This window comes from Budorcas taxicolor, chromosome 17 (assembly GCF_023091745.1).
Source record: "Budorcas taxicolor isolate Tak-1 chromosome 17, Takin1.1, whole genome shotgun sequence".
NCBI lineage: Eukaryota > Metazoa > Chordata > Mammalia > Artiodactyla > Bovidae > Budorcas > Budorcas taxicolor.
The window spans coordinates 70,854,610-70,872,462 of record NC_068926.1 but is presented as its reverse complement, the minus strand read 5'-3'; the positions used below and the strand labels follow the sequence as shown (position 1 = coordinate 70,872,462).

The 17,853-nt window shown below is 50.7% G+C and overlaps 1 gene segment (V, D, J or C); it reads right to left on the bottom strand.

The window, feature by feature from the left end:
* LOC128062134 (immunoglobulin lambda variable 1-40-like) overlaps window positions 1–17,853 on the bottom strand; it is a 134,707-nt gene that overhangs the window by 44,812 nt on the left and 72,042 nt on the right. Inside the window, 1 exon segment of the V gene segment in view lies at window positions 11,947–12,029. Coding sequence covers window positions 11,947–12,029 — 83 coding nt within the window.

Sequence of the window (17,853 nt, the reverse complement as noted above, 5' to 3'; positions counted from 1 at the left end):
CTCTGCACAGACTCTCCCAGGAGCCACTTCTACTTGGAGCCACATTCTGACTCCTCACGTTTCCGCATCTTCTCTCTGACCCAGACTTGGCAAAGGCTCCACATGGATGAGAAGGAGGGACCAGAACCTGAACTGGCTGGTTAGGTTACCAGGACCAGAAGCTCCCAGGGGACAGACCTCAAAGGGAATAGGGACCCCCCATCAGGGAGGACAGTTTGCACAGGCTTCTGGATCTCCGAGTGGTTTCCCTGTTTTTGGGCCTGACAACCCCTCTGGGACACTGCATGGTGCCTCCTACTGGCCCTGGGCACCTCCTCTGGCCCCTGGGATGTCCCAGCCTCCACGCAGAGTGCTTGACCTAGAAAACGCGGCGGAAGCATAGAAGCTGGTCACTTGGGTGATCTGTTAATATGGGGCAGACACACATCATAGCGGACAGGGATGGGGGTTTTGTTTCATACACACTTGTCACTGGGTAAAAAATTCTGTTGAAATTACAAAAATCCTTGAAGAGCAGCCTCGTGAATCCCCTATATCCTCACCCAGGATCGACCCTCTTCAGTGTGATTTCCCTCTTTCAGTCTTCCACTCCTCTTAGCCCTCATCTTCCCTCATCGCTGAAAGGCAGTAAAGCCCTCAGCACCATCACTTTCCCTGGGACACTCTTTACTACATATCGCATGTGCACCCGAGCAACCAATTCCAACCACTGTCAGAAGGATCCATCTGATGTTTATTTTCCCCAGTGGTGAGCTAAGCGAAGGCTCTGTGTGCTGAGCTGCTTCAGTCATTTGGGACGCTTTGAGACCTCATGGACTGTAGCCCACTAGGCTCCTCTGTCCATGGGATTCTCCAGGCAAGAATTCTGGAGTGGGTTGCCAGGGGGTATTCCCAACCCAGAGATCGAATGCACGTCCCTTACCTCTCCTGCATTGGTAGGCAAGTTCTTTGCCACTCGCTTTCCCACCTGGGAAGCTCCACGTGAATGTTGTACAGACTGATAAGGGGATCAGGGGATGCTGTTCTGCAGCTTTGAAGTTCACGACATCATATGTGTCACTGAACTTTGGTCTAGAGTGGCTTACATTTTACAGACCTGGGGAACATTTGCTGTGGACCAAGACCAGGAAGGTTGTGCAAAGACAGACCTTCCTCTCAGACAGGTGCTGAGTTATGAGAATACTTGATGAGGTGGCAACTCTCGAGGCAGGTCAGGAGGCACCCTCTAAACTGTGGGTCTGGTGATGGGAGGGGAGGGGGCGGGGCCACCACTGGGGTTTCTGTCTCACTTCCCTGCCCGTGTCACTGTGGGTTACACGAAGCTGCTCCCACTGCCATGGTCTGCCCCACAGATGTAGTCAGCCTCGTCCTCCTCCGGGACGTTCTAGAAGGTCAGGCACCCTCAGGCCAGAGCCCGAGCCTGAGAAGCAGTCAGAGATCCCATCCCACTTGAATCCAGCAACACCACTGGTGCCCACTCGCATCAGGAAATGGGGACCCCTCCCTGGGACCTTGTGGTGCCAGCCCACATAGTAGCTGCTGTAGCCGCTGCACAGGGTGCAGGTGAGCTTGGCCGAGGCTCCCAGGGAGGCAGATGCACAGGGCAGCTGCGTCAGCACAGGCTGGGAGAGGGACCCTGAAGCACAGCACCCTGTATGTCCTGAGGAAGGACAGGGAGGTCCGTTTCCTGCATGTGGTGGGAGTGGTCAGGGAGGGGGAGTCAGGGTGCTGAGGGCTGTCCTGACCTGTGCAGTGAAGGAGGGGCGTCAGGAGGGAGAGGGGAGTCCAGGCTGAGGTGCAGCCGCCCCGGAGCTCTGCTGAGGCTGCTACTGCCCGTCTCTCATGCCCCCAGGCCCAGGAAAACGGGCCCCTCATACAATGTGCCCCTGTCCTCTGACCCACCAAACCCCTCCCTGAGTTCTGTGTGTCCCCCAGGGTTCAGTATCACATCTGGGAGGGTGACCTGAGCTGGGTCTGTCCTGGGGCTCCCCAGGGACACAGAGAGGACCCATACCTGAGAGTCTGATTGCTGAGGCTTCTGCAGAAGGGAGACGTCGGAGGGATTCAAGGGGAGGACGAGGAAGTGAGGGTCCCATTCAGGAAGATCAGAAAACATGTCCACGACTTTTGACAAAGTGAACTTGATCATGCTGGAGGAGGTCACGGGGTGCAGGGTTGTAGAAAGAACGGAGGCCAGGACTGGGAAGGAAAGCCACGAGTCAGAGGAGGAGGGGCAAGGGAGGGAGGCACTTAGGAAAGAGCTGAGGAGGGGCAGGAGGAGACTGAGGGGAGCTGAGGGGTGCGTGGGACTGGGATCTGGGCGCTCCGCCCCTCTTCTGATCCTGGGGAAGAGGGTGGGGCCTCATACGCCCCTGAGCCCAAAACCCTCCAGCTGTCACTCATGGGCCCCCTTTGCAGCTTCACTCCCAGCAGGAGGCCTGGGGGTTCAGGGCTCTGAGTCTGTCCCCTGAGAGGACGCACCTGCTGTCACGTCCAACTCAGGCCAGTGAGCCTGGGGACTCATGCAGTCAGGGGACCATGTGGTGTGTTCAGGCTTTGCAAGTTCGGAGCAAGTGCAGGGCGCCCCCTGGTGACGTGCTCGGGGAATGATCATGGTGGGGAAATTGCGAGGAAGGAGGGGCAACTGCCTTTTCTCAGGTCATCAAATACTCCAACAAGGAACAAATTCATTAAATGACACTAAGTATCACACGTCTTTGAGCTCAACAGATGAGTTTCCTTTTTACTTTCACCTGCTGTATTTCCAGGTTTCCGCCTACTGTGTGCTCGCGGTGGTGCTGGTTTAGCTGCTAAGCCGCATGCCCCACGCTTGGGACCGCCGTGGTCTGCAGCCGCCAGGGTCCTGTGCCCACGGGGCTCTCCAGGCAAGAACACTGGAGTGGGCTGCCATTTCCTTCTCCAGGAGATCTTCCAGACCCAGGAATCGAACCTGGGTCTCTTGCATTGCAGGCGGATTCTTTACGGACTGAGCCATGAGGGAAGCCCCACTTTGTTCTCATAACTGTATTTTTTGCATTTATTTCCTTTCCCCTTTTCCCCCAAAGTGCTTATGCTTCCTCATCAAATAGATTTGATGATTGTTCACTGCAAATATCTGTCACCTGATTTTATCATCTGAGTCATCTCAGCGTTGATGTCTATATAAGCCTCTTTCCCATCGTTACATATTTTCCTGGTTCTTGGTACCGGTGATATTTTTTACTAGATCCGGGACTTTGGGGATGAGAGAGTCATTTCCTAGGTAGGTTGATAAGAAGTCTAGGGGTCCCCAAGGAGAGAGAGTTCTGGAATTCTAAGGAGGAAGAAAAGACAAACTTTTATTTTCCTCTAATTTCTTTACGATTATATAACAATATTGTTTCCACTCTTTCCTGATCTATTTCCCATGAAGTGATGAGACCAGATGCCATGATGTTTGTTTTCTGAATGTTGAGCTTTAAGCCAACTTTTACACTCTCCACTTTCACTTTCATCAAGAGGCTTTTTAGTTCCTGTTCACTTTCTGCCATCACAGTGGTGTCATCTGCATATCTGAGGTTATTGATATTTCTCCCGGCAATCTTGATTCCAGCTTGTGCTTCTTCCAGCCCAGCGTTTCTCATGATGTACTCTGCATAGAAGTTAAATAAGCAGGGTGACAATATACAGCCTTGACGCACTCCTTTTCCTATTTGGAACCAGTCTGTTGTTCCATGTCCAATTCAAACTGTTGCTTCCTGACCTGCATACAAATTTCTCAAGCGGCAGGTCAGGTGGTCTGGTATTCCCATCTCTTTCAGAATTTTCCACAGTTGATTGTGATCCACACAGTCAAAGGCTTTGGCATAGTCAATCAAGCAGAAATAGATATTTTTGTGGAACTCTCTTGCTTTTTCCATGATCCAGTGGATGTTGGAAATTTGATCTCTGGTTCCTCTGCCTTTTCTAAAATCAGCTTGAACATCAGGAATTTCAAGGTTCATGTATTGCTGAAGCCTGGCTTGGAAAATTTTGAGCATTATTTTACTAGCATGTGAGATGAGTGCAATTGTGTGGTAGTTGGAGCATTCTTTGGCATTGCCTTTCTTAGGGACTGGAATGAAAACTGACCTTTTCCAGTCCTGTGGCCACTGCTGAGTTTTCCAAATTTGCTGGCATATTGAGTGCAGCACTTTCACAGCATCATCTTTCAGATTTGAAAAAGCTCAACTGGAATTCCATCACCTCCACTAGCTTTGTTCGTAGTGATGTTTTCCAAGGCCCACTTGACTTCACATTTCAGGATGTCTGGCTCTAGATTAGTGATCACACCATTCTCTGGGTCATGAAAAGCTGTTTTGTACAGTTCTTCTGTGTATTCTTGCCACCTCTTCTTAATATCTTCTGCTTCTGTTAGGTGCATACCATTTCTGTCCTTTATTGAGCCCACCTTTGCAGGAAATGTTCCCTTGGTATCTCTAATTTTCTTGAAGAAATCTCTATTCTTTCCCTTTCTGTTCTTCTCCTCTATTTCTTTGCATTGATCCCTGAAGATGGCTTTCTTTTCTCTTCTTGCTATTCTCTGGAACTCTGCATTCAGATGCTTATATCTTTCCTTTTGTCCTTTGCTTTTTGCCTCTCTTCTTTTCACAGCTATTTGTAAGGCCTCCCCAGACAGCCATTTTGCTTTTTTGCATTTCTTTTCCATGGGGATGGTCTTGATCCCTGTCTCCTGTACAATGTCACAAACCTCATTCCATAGTTCATCAGGCACTCTATCTATCAGATCTAGACCCTTAAATCTATTTCTCACTTCCACTGTATAATCATAAGGGATATGATTTAGGTCATACCTGAATGGTCTAGTGGTTTTCCCTACTTTCTTCAATTTGAGTCTGAATTTGGCAATAAGGAGTTCATGATCTGAGCCACAGTCAGCTCCCAGTCTTGTTTTTGCTGACTTTATAGAGCTTCTCCATCTTAGGCTGCAAAGAATACAATCCATCTGATTTCGGTGTTGACCATCTGGTGATGTCCATGTGTAGAGTCTTCTCTTGTGTTGGTGGAAGAGGCTGTTTGCTATGACCAGTGCATTTTCCTGGCAAAACTCTATTAGTCTTTGCCCTGCTTCATTCCGCATTCCAAGGCCACATTTGCCTGTTACTCCAGGTGTTTCTTGACTTCCTACTTTTGCATTCCAGTCCCCTAGATTGAAAAGGACAACTTTTTTGGGTGTTAGTTCTAAAAGATCTTGTAGGTCTTCATAAAACCGTTCAACTTCAGCTTCTTCAGCGTTACTGGTTGGGGCATAGGCTTGGATAACTGTGATATTGAATGGATTGCCTTGGAGACGAACAGAGATCATTCTGTCGTTTTTGAGATTGCATCCAAGTACTGCATTTCGGACTCTTTTGTTGACCATGATGGCTACTCCATTTCTTCTGAGGGATTCCTGCCCGCAGTAGTAGATATAATGGTCATCTGAGTTAAATTCACCCATTCCAGTCCATTTTAGTTTGCTGATTCCTAGAATGTCGACGTTCACTCTTGCCATCTCCTGTTTGACCACTTCCAATTTGCCTTGATTCATGGACCTGACATTCCAGGTTCCTATGCAACATTGCTCTTTCAGCATCCGACCTTGCTTCTGTCACCAGTCATGTCCACATCCCGTCATTCTTTCTGGAGACTGATCTCCAGTAGCATATTAGGCACCTAATGACCTGGCGAGTTCCTCTTTCAGTATCCTATCATTTTGCCTTTTCATGCTGTTCATGGGGTTCTCAAGGCAAGAATACTGAAGTGGTTTGCCATTCCCTTCTCCATTGGACCACATTCTGTCAGACCTCTCCACCATGACCCGCCCGTCTTGGGTTGCCCCCCACAGGCATGGCTTGGTTTCATTGAGTTAGACAAGGCTGTGGTCCTAGTGTGATTAGATTGACTAGTCTTCTGTGAGTATGGTTTCAGTGTGTCTGCCCCTCTGATGCCCTCTTGCAACACCTACCATCTTAATCAGATTTCTCTTACCTTGTGCGTGGGGTATCTCTTCTCGGTTGCTCCAGCAAAGCACAGCCGCTGCTCCTTACCTTGGACGAGGGATATCTCCTCACTGCCGCCCTTCCTGACATTCAGCGTGGCATAGCTCCCCTAGGCCATCCTGTGCCCGCGCAGCCACCGCTCCGCAGGTTGCTCCTCCCAGCCACCGCCCCTGGCCTCGGGCCCGGGGTGGCTCCTCAGGGCCCCCACCACTAACCTCGGGTGCGAGGTGGCTTCTCCCGGCCACCCCTGACCTCATACTTGGGCAGCTCCTCTCTGCGGCTCCCGCGCCGTCGCAGCCTGGCACTCTCGGCCCCTGCCCCTCACCTCACACGTGGGGTAACTCCTCTCGGCCGTGCCTAGTGCGCCGGGCCGCAGCCGCCCGACATCCCAATCACACGGGAATTCCTTGTGGCTGTGGTTAGTGATAGCTGTGTCACACTGATGACCAGCCTCCTCATCAGGATGGGGTCCACAGTGATCATGGAGGGCGGGTGGACCCAGCAGGAGGCAGAGAACAGGGCCGAAATGCCGGGAGCCAGCGTGGAGAATCCCGCCCATGGCAAAGGTCATGAGGAAGAGGCCTGATGGGCAAAAACGAGATCAGGCCTCCAGGGGTCCCCCTTCTCGAGCATCTACCCCCAAACCAGAATCTGTCTGTTTTATTATTTCATGACTTTCACCAACTCTTCTGACATTAACACGGGGCTATCCCTGACCACCTTTCTCTGGAGAAAATCAACTTAGGGCTCTAGCTAATAAGTCTCCTGGACAAGATAAGAGTGTTTCAATTCAAACCTCCTGTTAGTGTTCTAGCTTACTTGGCAGGGTTATCCAGACTCTTGCAACATTGTTGAGCCAATGCTTGCTGCCAAGTTCTCACATCCCTTATCCATTGTGTTCCTGGGAGTGCATATAGTCAGGATGTAGAAAAAACAAGCAGCAGCTTTAGCATTAGCAATGTTAGACTTTGAGTTAATAAGTTCTTTCTTTGCTAAAACCCACTGAATCTTTGCTCCATGAAAATGTAACTCTGTATTTTAACGGTGACGCAGGCTAGGAATTTGAGAAGAAACACTTTAAGGGAAAATTATTGCTCTGGCTGACCAACCTTTATCAAAAAGAGGTCATAAAATATCACCAGGCCTCCGGGCCAGATATAATGTACAAAAATAAGACTCTTGCAGAAAAGAACCTGGTACCGATAAAAGTTAATACTGATCGAATGCTGAGTTGACTGCTTTTTTCACGTTGCACAACGTACAACTCAGGGTAAAAAAGCCCTCTCTGAAAATAAAGTGACGGGACACGCTCACCAAAGAAGCTTGGTCTCCCCGTCCACTGGAGAAGGGAATGGCAAGCCACTTCAGTATTCTTGCCTTGGGAACCCCATGAACAGCATGAAAAGGCAAAATGATAGGATACTGAAAGAGGAACTCCCCAGGTCATTAGGTGCTCAATATGCTACTGGAGATCAGTGGAGAAATAACTCTAGAAAGAATGAAAGGATGGAGCCAAAGCAAAAACAATACCCAGTTGTGGATGTGACTGGTGACAGAAGCAAGATCTGATGCTGTAAAGAGCAATATTGCATAGGAACCTGGAATGTCAGGTCCATGAATCAAGGCAAATTGGAAGTGGTCAAACAAGAGATGGCAAGGGTGAACGTCGACATTCTAGGAATCAGCAAACTAAAATGGACTGGAATGGGTGAATTTAACTCAGATGACCATTATATCTACTACTGGAGACAGGAATCCTTCAGAAGAAATGGAGTAGCCATCATGGTCAACAAAAGAGTCCGAAATGCAGTACTTGGATCCAATCTCAAAAATGACAGAATGATCTCTGTTCGTCTCCAAGGCAAACCATTCAATATCACAGTTATCCAAGTCTATGCCCCAACCAGTAACGCTGAAGAAGCTGAAGTTGAATGGTTTTATGAAGACCTACAAGGCCTTTTAGAACTAACACCCAAAAAAGATGTCCTTTTCATTCTAGGGGACTGGAATGCAGAAGTAGGAAGTCAAGAAACACCTGGAGTAGCAGGCAAATGTGGCCTTGGAATGCGGAATGAAGCAGGGCAAAGACTAATAGAGTTTTGCCAAGAGAACGCACTGGTCATAGCAAACACCCTCTTCCAACAACACAAGAGAAGACTCTGCACATGGACATCACCAGATGGTCAACCCAAAATCAGATTGATTATATTCATTGCAGCCAAAGATGGAGAAACTTTATACAGTTAGCAAGAAAAAGACCAGGAGCTGACTGTGGCTCAGATCATGAACTCCTTATTACCAAATTCAGACTCAAATTGAAGAAAGTAGGGAAAACCACTAGACCATTCAGGTATGACCTAAATCATATACCTTATGATTATACAGTGGAAGTGAGAAATAGATTTAAGGGCCTAGATCTGATAGATAGAGTGCCTGATGAACTATGGAATGAGGTTCCTGACATTGTACAGGAGACAGGGATCAAGACAATGCCCATGGGAAAGAAATGCAAAACAGCAAAATGGCTGTCTGGGGAGGCCTTACAAATAGCTGTGAAAAGAAGAGAGGCAAAAAGAAAAGGAGAAAAGGAAACATATAAGCATCTGAATGCAGAGTTCCAGAGAATAGCAAGAAGAGATAAGACAGCCATCTTCAGGGATCAATGCAAAGAAATAGAGGAAAAGAACAGAAAGGGAAAGACTAGAGATCTCTTCAAGAAAATTAGAGATACCAAGGGAACATTTCATGCAAAGGTGGGCTCAATAAAGGACAGAAATGGTATGCACCTAACAGAAGCAGAAGATATTAAGAAGAGGTGGCAAGAATACACAGAAGAACTGTACAAAAAAGATCTTCACGACCCAGATAATCACGATGGTGTGATCACTCACCTAGAGCCAGACATCCTGGATGTGAAGTCAAGTGGGCCTTAGAAAGCATCACTACAAACAAAGCTAGTGGAGGTGATGGAATTCCAGTGGAGCTGTTTCAAATCCTGAAATATGATGCTGTGAAAGTGCTGCACTCAATATGCCAGCAAATTTGGAAAATTCAGCAGTGGCCACAGGACTGGAAAAGGTCAGTTTTCATTCCAATTCCAAAGAAAGGCAATGCCAAAGAATGCTCCAACTACCACACAATTGCACTCATCTCACGTGCTAGTAAAATAATGCTCAAATATTTCCAAACCAGGCTTCAGCAATACATGACCCGTGAACTCCCTGATGTTCAAGCTGGTTCTAGAAAAGGCAGAGGAATCAGATCAAATTTCCAGCGTCTACTGGATCATGGAAAAAGCAAGAGAGTTCCAGAAAAACATCTATTTCTGCTTGATTGACTATGCCAAAGCCTTTGACTGTGTGGATCACAATCAACTGTGGAAAATTCTGAAAGAGATGGGAATACCAGACCACCTGACCTGCCTCTTGAAAAATCTGTATGCAGGTCAGGAAGCAACAGTTAGAACTGGACATGGAACAACAGACTGGTTCCAAATAGGAAAAGGAGTGCGTCAAGGCTGTATATCGTCACCCTGCTTATTTAACTTCTATGCAGAGTCCATCATGAGAAACGCTGGACTAGAAGAAACACAAGCTGGAATCAAGATTGCCAGGAGAAATATCAATAACCTCAGATATGCAGATGACACCACCCTTATGGCAGGAAGTGAAGAGGAGCTTAAAAGCCTCTTAATGGAAGTGAAAGAAGAGAGGGAAAAAGTTGGCTTAAAGCTCAACATTCAGAAAATGAAGATCATGGCATCTGGTCCCATCACTTCATGGGAAATAGATGGGGAAACAGTAGATACAGTGTCAGACTCCATTTTTTTGGGCTCCAGAATCACTGCAGATGGTGACTGCAGCCATGAAATTAAAAGTCGCTTACTCCTTGAAAGAAAAGTTATGACCATCCTAGATAGTATATTCAAAAGCAGAGACATTACTTTGCCGACAGAGTTCCGTCTAGTCAAGGCTATGGTTTTTCCTGTGGTCATGTATGGATGTGAGAGTTGGAAGGCTGTGAAGAAGGCTGAGCACCGAAGAATTGATGCTTTTGAACTGTGGTGTTGGAGAAGACTCTTGAGAGTCCCTTGGACTGCAAGGAGATCCAACCAGTCCATTCTGAAGGAGATCAGCTCTGGGATTTCTTTGGAAGGAATGATGCTAAAGCTGAAACTCCAGTACTTTGGCCACCTCATTGGAAGAGTTGACTCATTGGGAAAGACTCTGATGCTGGGAGGGATTAGGGGCAGGAGGAGAAGGGGATGACTGAGGATGAGATGGCTGGATGGCATCACGGACTCAATGGACGTGAGTCTGAGTGAACTCCGGGAGTTGGTGATGGACAGGGAGGCCTGGCATGCTGCGATTCATGGGGTCGCAAAGAGTCGGACACGACTGAGCGACTGAACTGAATTGAACTGAAGGAACTGAAATAACCCCACGCTTCATCCACTACTTATGGGGGAAGGGAAGGCATGGAACACGTCTTTTTTCTTTTTTTTTTTTTTCATTTTAAGAAAAAAGTCATCAATGTGTCAAGACCTTAGCATGTTATATTGTAAAAGCACCAACTATTTTCATATTGGAGTCTGGTGACAATAATTTGTGCAAACTCCACAAATCAGGACCAAAGTGAATGTAATCTCCATAACAAGAATTCAACATCATGTGGCAAGTGTTAGACAAAGATATTGAACGGGAAGAATCAGTGGTGGATCTTAGCAGTGAGGGCCATGGAGAGGCAGTAGTTCCCAAAGACCCGAATGGAAGACGCACCTTAGATGCTCCCGTGTCACTGCACCAGTAACCGAAGTGATCTCCCCTGTGAAGAAAAAGCACAGGCGTTCACGTTGAGGGCCGATCAGAGGTGTCAGAGCTCTAGAAACTCCAGGCAATGGGCAGATGCCCCAGCGATGGAGATTAAAGGCTCAAGAGTCAGAGTTCAGGTCTGAGATGACCTCAGTCAGACCCCAACCTCAGCCCCTGAGCTTCAGGGCAAAGAGACATTGTGTCCCTAGGGATGGGGACACGAACTTCCTGTTTCCTTTGAGACCTTCTCCTGGGAATGGGCTGCTGGAGGGACTTTAAGGACAGAGGGGACAGGAAGAGGCTCCACGCCCAGGCAGAGCCCCTGGATGACCCGGAGTCAGGGTGATAGCAGCAGCAGCAGGTCAGGCCAGACGCTGAGCAGGAAGCTGCTGGGCGGCCCCACCTCCCCAATGGAAAGGAGTCCTGGTCTAGTTCCACAAGCCTGGAGCTCTGGGGGAGCCTGAGAGGCTGTCACAGAAAAGGCGGGAGCAGCATCCTGGGCCTCAGCTCAGCCCATAGACGGCCAGGGAGCCCCAACTTCAGATTTGAGACCTGGAAAATGAGCAGAGCCCCCGAGACCTGAAGTGGAGCAGGGATCCCCAGGGGTCCACGACTAGCATCAGAGAGAAGGAGAGCTGCTGGGCCCAGCACAATACTGGACACTCTGAAGAGTCCAGAATCAGACAGGACTGTCCTGTGCTTCTCTGGTTCTGACCTGACCCATCAAGGACTCTATCCCCAGGGCACCCACCCTTGGCACTGGGGATTTCTGCTCAAGTTGAGAAAATTAGACAATGTGTTGCTGCCAAAGAAAGCTGCAGAAGGGGTGAATTAAGAAAGATGTGAACAGATTTTTCTGGATCAAGTTCCCTGATGTGACTCTGGACCCAGTCTTAGGCCAAAGAGACAAATGAAACAGCTGCCTTTGCAGAGGATGTTTCTGCCCCCAGAGCCCCGACTCTGAGAGGACAGCAGGTTTTTGTCTCACTTCCCCGCTGGCCTGGAGCACTGTGCCATTATAGCTACTGCTACTACTGTCATAAGATGCACAGTAATAATCGGCCTCGTCCTCAGCCTGGAGCGAGCTGATGGTCAGAGTCGCTGTGTTGCCAGACCTGGAGCCGGAGAATCGGTCGGGGACCCCCGAGGCTCGACTGGTTGTACCATAGATGAGGAGTTTGGGGGCTGATCCTGGGACCTGTTGGTACCAGCCCACATAATTACCATATCCAACGTTGCTGCTGCTTCCAGAGCAGGTGATGGAGACACTCTGGCCCAGGGACCTGGACACGGAGGACGGCTGAGTCAGCACAGCCTGGGCCCAGGTTCCTGGAAGAGGGAGAGACAGAGATGGTGACTCGGGGGTCCAGACACGACACCGGGGAACAAGGCCCTTGAGTCTTCCCAGGGCCCTTCCCCTGTCCCCCCATCCAGTCACCTGTGCAGAGAGCGACCAGGGTGAGGAGCAGAGGGGACCAGGCCATGGTGGACATCTCGGCGTCCTGCCGTCTGTGGCCCCACAGCTGAGCAGAGCGCCCCCACCCCGCTCCTGCCCCTCTTCATAGCCGGAGAGGGGGCGGGGCCTCTCATGCAAATGACCGTCCTCCCCGCCCCGCCCCCCAGCTCTCTGACCCCCCAGCTCTCTGCCCACCCAGCTCTCTGACCCCCACCAGCTCTCTCCCCACCCAGCTCTGTGACCCCTCCCTGGGCCCTGCTTCCTGTCCCTGTGCCTGAGGGGGGCAGGGTGTGGACTGGGGCGGGGCTGTGGGGGCCCAGGGCCGGGAGGTCCCATCCAGGCGCCCTGAGCACTGGTTGCCTGGCAGTGCCAGGGCCTGGGCCCCGCGCTCACCCCACTAACCAGCTCAGGAGTGGCCCTCGCGCGCCCCCTGGTGTCCAGGCCCGGACTCGCTCCCTGTGCCCTGTTGAGCGGAGCCCTCAGGGACAGCTCCTGCCCCTGCCCTGGGCACTGTCCCCGCCTCAGAGCCAGTTCAGGGGCCTCCTCTGTGTCCGCTGTGACCTCAGGCCCCTGTGTGCCCCCCTGAGGCCCCTCAGGCCGAGTCTGTCCACGTCTCGCTGGGCTGCTCGGGGTCAGGACTGAGAGGGCTTCTGGGGCACCGGTTCCTCTCCATCAGGATGAGGTCAGGGCAGTGCTGGCCCCGGGGAGGCCCGTCCCCTTCTGGGCGGGAGAGCGGGTCCCTCCTCTGTGGGTCCCCTCCCTGGAGGCCGGAGCCCTGCTTCCTCTGTGGGTCCCCTCAGCCGTGAGGAGGGGGCCCTTCTCTGTGGAGGTGGGAAGGTGTAGGGGGAGAGGCCGGGGGTGGGACTCTGGATTCCTGAGTGTCTGGATCTTCACTGTGTGAGGCTTTCCACACGGTGCACTCCCGTCGCTGTGTCCCCTCTTACGAAGTGACCCCTACTGGGCGTCTCTGCTGCAGGCACAGGGCACAGGCTGCAGGGAGCAGGGCTGTGATCCTCATGGCACTTTTTATTGAGACTCTGAAAGGCCCTGAGCAGCGTCTGTTCCCAGGGAGCCTGATATGTGGTGGGTGGTAGGACCAGTCGTCCCAGTCAGTGGGTCCGAGAGGATACAGTTAAGGGGAAGTTTGTCTGGAGAAGAATGGCCCGACTGTGGTCTGTCATGCGCTGCACGAGTGTGTTACACTGCAGGTGTGACTGTGAGACTTTTATAAATATGTATTTGTCTGTTTGTCTGGGTGGTGTCTTCACTGTGGCTTGTGGTATCTTAGTTATCCGACCAGGGATGAAACCAGGCTGACTGCACTGGGAACGTGGAGTCTTAGCCACTGGACCCCCTGGGATTCCCTGAGACAGTAAATGTGTGAAACTATGTTAATGGATTAGTGAAAATTTTAAGGTCATTACTTTAAATATGTGCATGAGTTTAATTGAAGGACGATCTATGCTTATTTCAATTTTTCATTGACAGGAGTTCCATATCTGAAATATAATTATCTTTGTAAGTTTCTTTTCCTATTTGAAAATTTTTATTGATATTAAGTAAAAGTTAATTTTTACCCAGATACTTGCATTATTAATTTTGGGGGGTCTGAGTGAAGCAGAGCAGGAATCAGCCTCTTTCTGCCACTTATAGCATCTCCACTGCAGGATTTATATCTCTGATTCGGAAGATGTGTGTCAAAACATGGCAATCTGCGTGATCAGAGCCATGGGTGAGTGTCAGATCTGAGATGAGGGGCAGTACGTGACAGGTCAGATCTGCTGTTCTCCGGAAGCTCAGAAGTGACCACAGGAGGTTAACTGGAGTTAGACACGGTCCAGGCAGAGCAGCAGGGACAGCTGCGTGAGGGAGGGCACAGGGCCGCTGTGGGCCTGAAGCCCCTGGTGAATACCAGTGTTTTGGTGACAGTAGCAATTATAATCAGCCTCATCCTGAGTCTGCAGCCCAGAGATGAGCAGGAGCCCTTCACTGGCTGAGGCAGCCTTGGATCCAGAGAAGTGACTGGGGACCCCGGAGGCCTGGGGCTTATTGGAGTCTGACTTGAACACCAGGAGGTCCTGGGGAGGGCTCCCTGGCTTCTGCTGGAAACAGGATATTTGCTAGCCACCGACATTGGCCCACTGTGCAGGGTGCAGTCTGGGAGTCTGGCTGATGCTCCCGGAGATGCCCAGAGGGAGGCCGGCTGAGTCACCTCAGGCTGGGAGAGGGAACCTGCAGACACAGAACAGGGGGGAGATGGGGCAGGGGCTGCAGGAAAACCATCGAAAAAGCCGGGATATCGCACTTTCCTGGGCTTCCCTGGGGGTTCAGCTGTCAAACAACCTGCCTGCAACACGGGAGACCTGGGTTCCATCCCTGGCTCGGGAAGATCCCCTGGAGAAGGGAAAGGCTACCCACTCTAGGATTCTGGCCTGGAGGATTCCATGGGCTGGACAGTCCGTGGTTTCACCAAGAGCCGGGCTCGACTGGGAGCCTTTCACTTTCTCATCATACTTTCCCAGGAAGGTACGACTTTGGTCTCGTAGAAAATATAACTGAAGAGATTACTTTTTCCCAGGAAAACCTGGAAGTTTTATCATTGAATTACTCCACATAAGACATAATATATACTTATTTATGAGAAATATCTAACAAAATAGCTAGCAAACTCCAGCAACTACTTTGTTCCCATAGATTTGGTTAGTATGTTTATTTGATAAAACATTGCAAATGATGTAAAATTTCCTAGTTCTTCGAGAAAGCAGCTTAAGTGGTGGACATTCACCTGAAAATAAAACACAGAAGTGGGAAGATTATAAATCACTCTGGTTAAATAGTGATCCAAATACTCTAAAGAAAAAGTTAATACAGTAATTCCATTATCAGATCAAGTGTTAGTGTTTCTGTATACGTTTGCTTTATAGGAAGACATTTTAAAAATAAATTGAACACCAATAATAGCAAAAACCACATTAACACAGGAACAAAAAACACACTTGTAATATCCTGATACACACTCATCACACACCTAACTGCACACAGGTCGCCCTGCGGGGCCTCTGCCCACAGCTGTGCCTGTCCTCTGCACAGACTCTCCCAGGAGCCACTTCTACTTGGAGCCACATTCTGACTCCTCACGTTTCCGCATCTTCTCTCTGACCCAGACTTGGCAAAGACTCCACATGGATGAGAAGGAGGGACCAGAACCTGAACTGGCTGGTTAGGTTACCAGGACCAGAAGCTCCCAGGGGACAGACCTCAAAGGGAATAGGGACCCCCCATCAGGGAGGACAGTTTGCACAGGCTTCTGGATCTCTGAGTGGTTTCCCTCTTTTCTGGCCTGGAACCCTCTCTGGGACTCTGCATGGCACCTCCTACTGGCCCTGGGCACCTCCTCTGGCCCCTGGGACGTCCCAGCCTCCAGGCAGAGTGGTTGACCTAGAAAACGTGGCGGAAGCATAGAAGCTGGTCACTTGAGTGATCTGTTAATACAGGGAAGACACACATCATAGTGGACAGGGTTGGAGGTTTTGTTTCATACACACTTGTCGTTGGGTAAAAAATTCTGTTAAAATTACAAAAATCCTTGAAGAGCAGCCTCGTGAATCCCCTATATCCTCACCCAGGATCGACCCTCTTCAGTGTGATTTCCCTCTTTCAATCTTCCACTCCTCTTAGCCCTCATCTTCCCTCATCGCTGAAAGGCAGTAAAGCCCTCAGCACCATCACTTTCCCTGGGACACTCTTTCCTACATATCGCATGTACACGCAAGCAATCAATTCCAACCACTGTCAGAAGGATCCATCTGATGTTTATTTTCCCCAGTGGTGAGCTAAGCGAAGGCTGTGTGTGCTGAGCCGCTTCAGTGGTTTGTGACTCTTTGCGACCTCATGGACTGTAGTCCACTAGGCTCCTCTGTCCATGGGATTCTCCAGGCAAGAATTCTGGAGCGGGTTGCCAGGGGGTATTCCCGAGCCAGAGATCGAATGCACGTCCCTTACATCTCCTGCATTGGTAGGCGAGTTCTTTGCCACTCGCTTTCCCACCTGGGAAGCTCCACGTGAATGTTGTACAGACTGACAAAGTGGGGGATCAGGGGATCCTGTTCTGCAGCTTTGAAGTTCACGACATCATATGTGTCACTGAAATTTGGTCTAGAGTGGGTTACATTTTACAGACCTGGGGAACATTTGCTGTGGACCAAGACCAGGAAGGTTGTGCAAAGACAGATCTTTCTCCCAGATAGGTGCTGAGTTATGAAAATACTTGATGAGGTGGAAACTCTCGAGGCAGGTCAGGAGGCACTCTCTAAACTGTGGGTCTGGTGATGGGAGCGGAGGTGGGGGGCCACCACTGGGGTTTCTGTCTCACTTCTCTGCCCGTGTCACTGTGGATTACAGGAAGCTGCTCCCACTGCCATGGTCTGCCCCACAGATGTAGTCAGCCTCGTCCTCCTCCGGGACGTTCTAGAAGGTCAGGTACCCTCAGGCCAGAGCCCGAGCCTGAGAAGCAGTCAGAGATCCCATCCCCCTTGGATCCAGCAACACCACTGGTGCCCACTCGCATCAGGAAACGGGGACCCTTCCCTGGGACCTTCTGGTGCCAGCCCACATAGTAGCTGCTGTAGCCGCTGCTCAGGGTGCAGCTGAGCTTGGCCGAGGCTCCCAGGGAGGCAGATGCACAGGGCGGCTGCGTCAGCACAGGCTGGGAGAGGGACCCTGAAAGCACAGCACCCTGTATGTCCTGAGGAAGGACAGGGAGGTACCTTTGCTGGATGTGGTGGGGGTGGTCAGGGAGGGGGAGTCAGGGTGCTGAGGGCTGTCCTGACCTGTGCAGTGAAGGAGGGGCGTCAGGAGGGAGAGGGGAGTCCAGGCCGAAGTGCAGCTGCCCCGGAGCTCTGCTGAGGCTGCTACTGCCCGTCTCTCATGCCCCCACCCCCAGGAGAAAGGGCCCCTCATACAATGTGCCCCTGTCCTCTGACCCACCAAACCCCTCCCTGAGTTCTGTGTGTCGCCCAGGGTTCAGTATCACATCTGGGAGGGTGACCTGAGCTGGGCCTGTCCTGGGACTCCCCAGGGACACAGAGAGGAGCCATACCTGAGAGTCTGAGAGCTGAGGCTTCTGGAGAAGGGAGACGTCGAGGGATTCAAGGGGAGGACGAGGAAGTGAGGGTCCCGTTCAGGAAGATCGGAAAACATGTCCACGGCTTTTGACAAAGTGAACTTGATCATGCTGGAGGAGGTCACGGGGTGCAGGGTTGTAGAAAGAACGGAGGCCAGGACTGGGAAGGAAAGCCATGAGTCAGAGGGGGAGGGGCAGGGGAGGGAGGCTGTTAGGAAAGAGCTGAGGAGGGGCAGGAGGAGAATGAGGGGAGCTGAGGGGTGCGTGGGACGGGTTTCTGGGCATTGCTCCCCTCCTCTGATCCTGGGGAAGAGGGTGGGGCCTCATACACCCCTGAGCCCAAAACCCTCCAGCTGTCACTCATGGGTCCCCTTTGCAGCTTCACTCCCCGCAGGAGGCCTGGGGGTTCAGGGTTCGGAGTCTGTCCCCTGAGAGGACGCACCT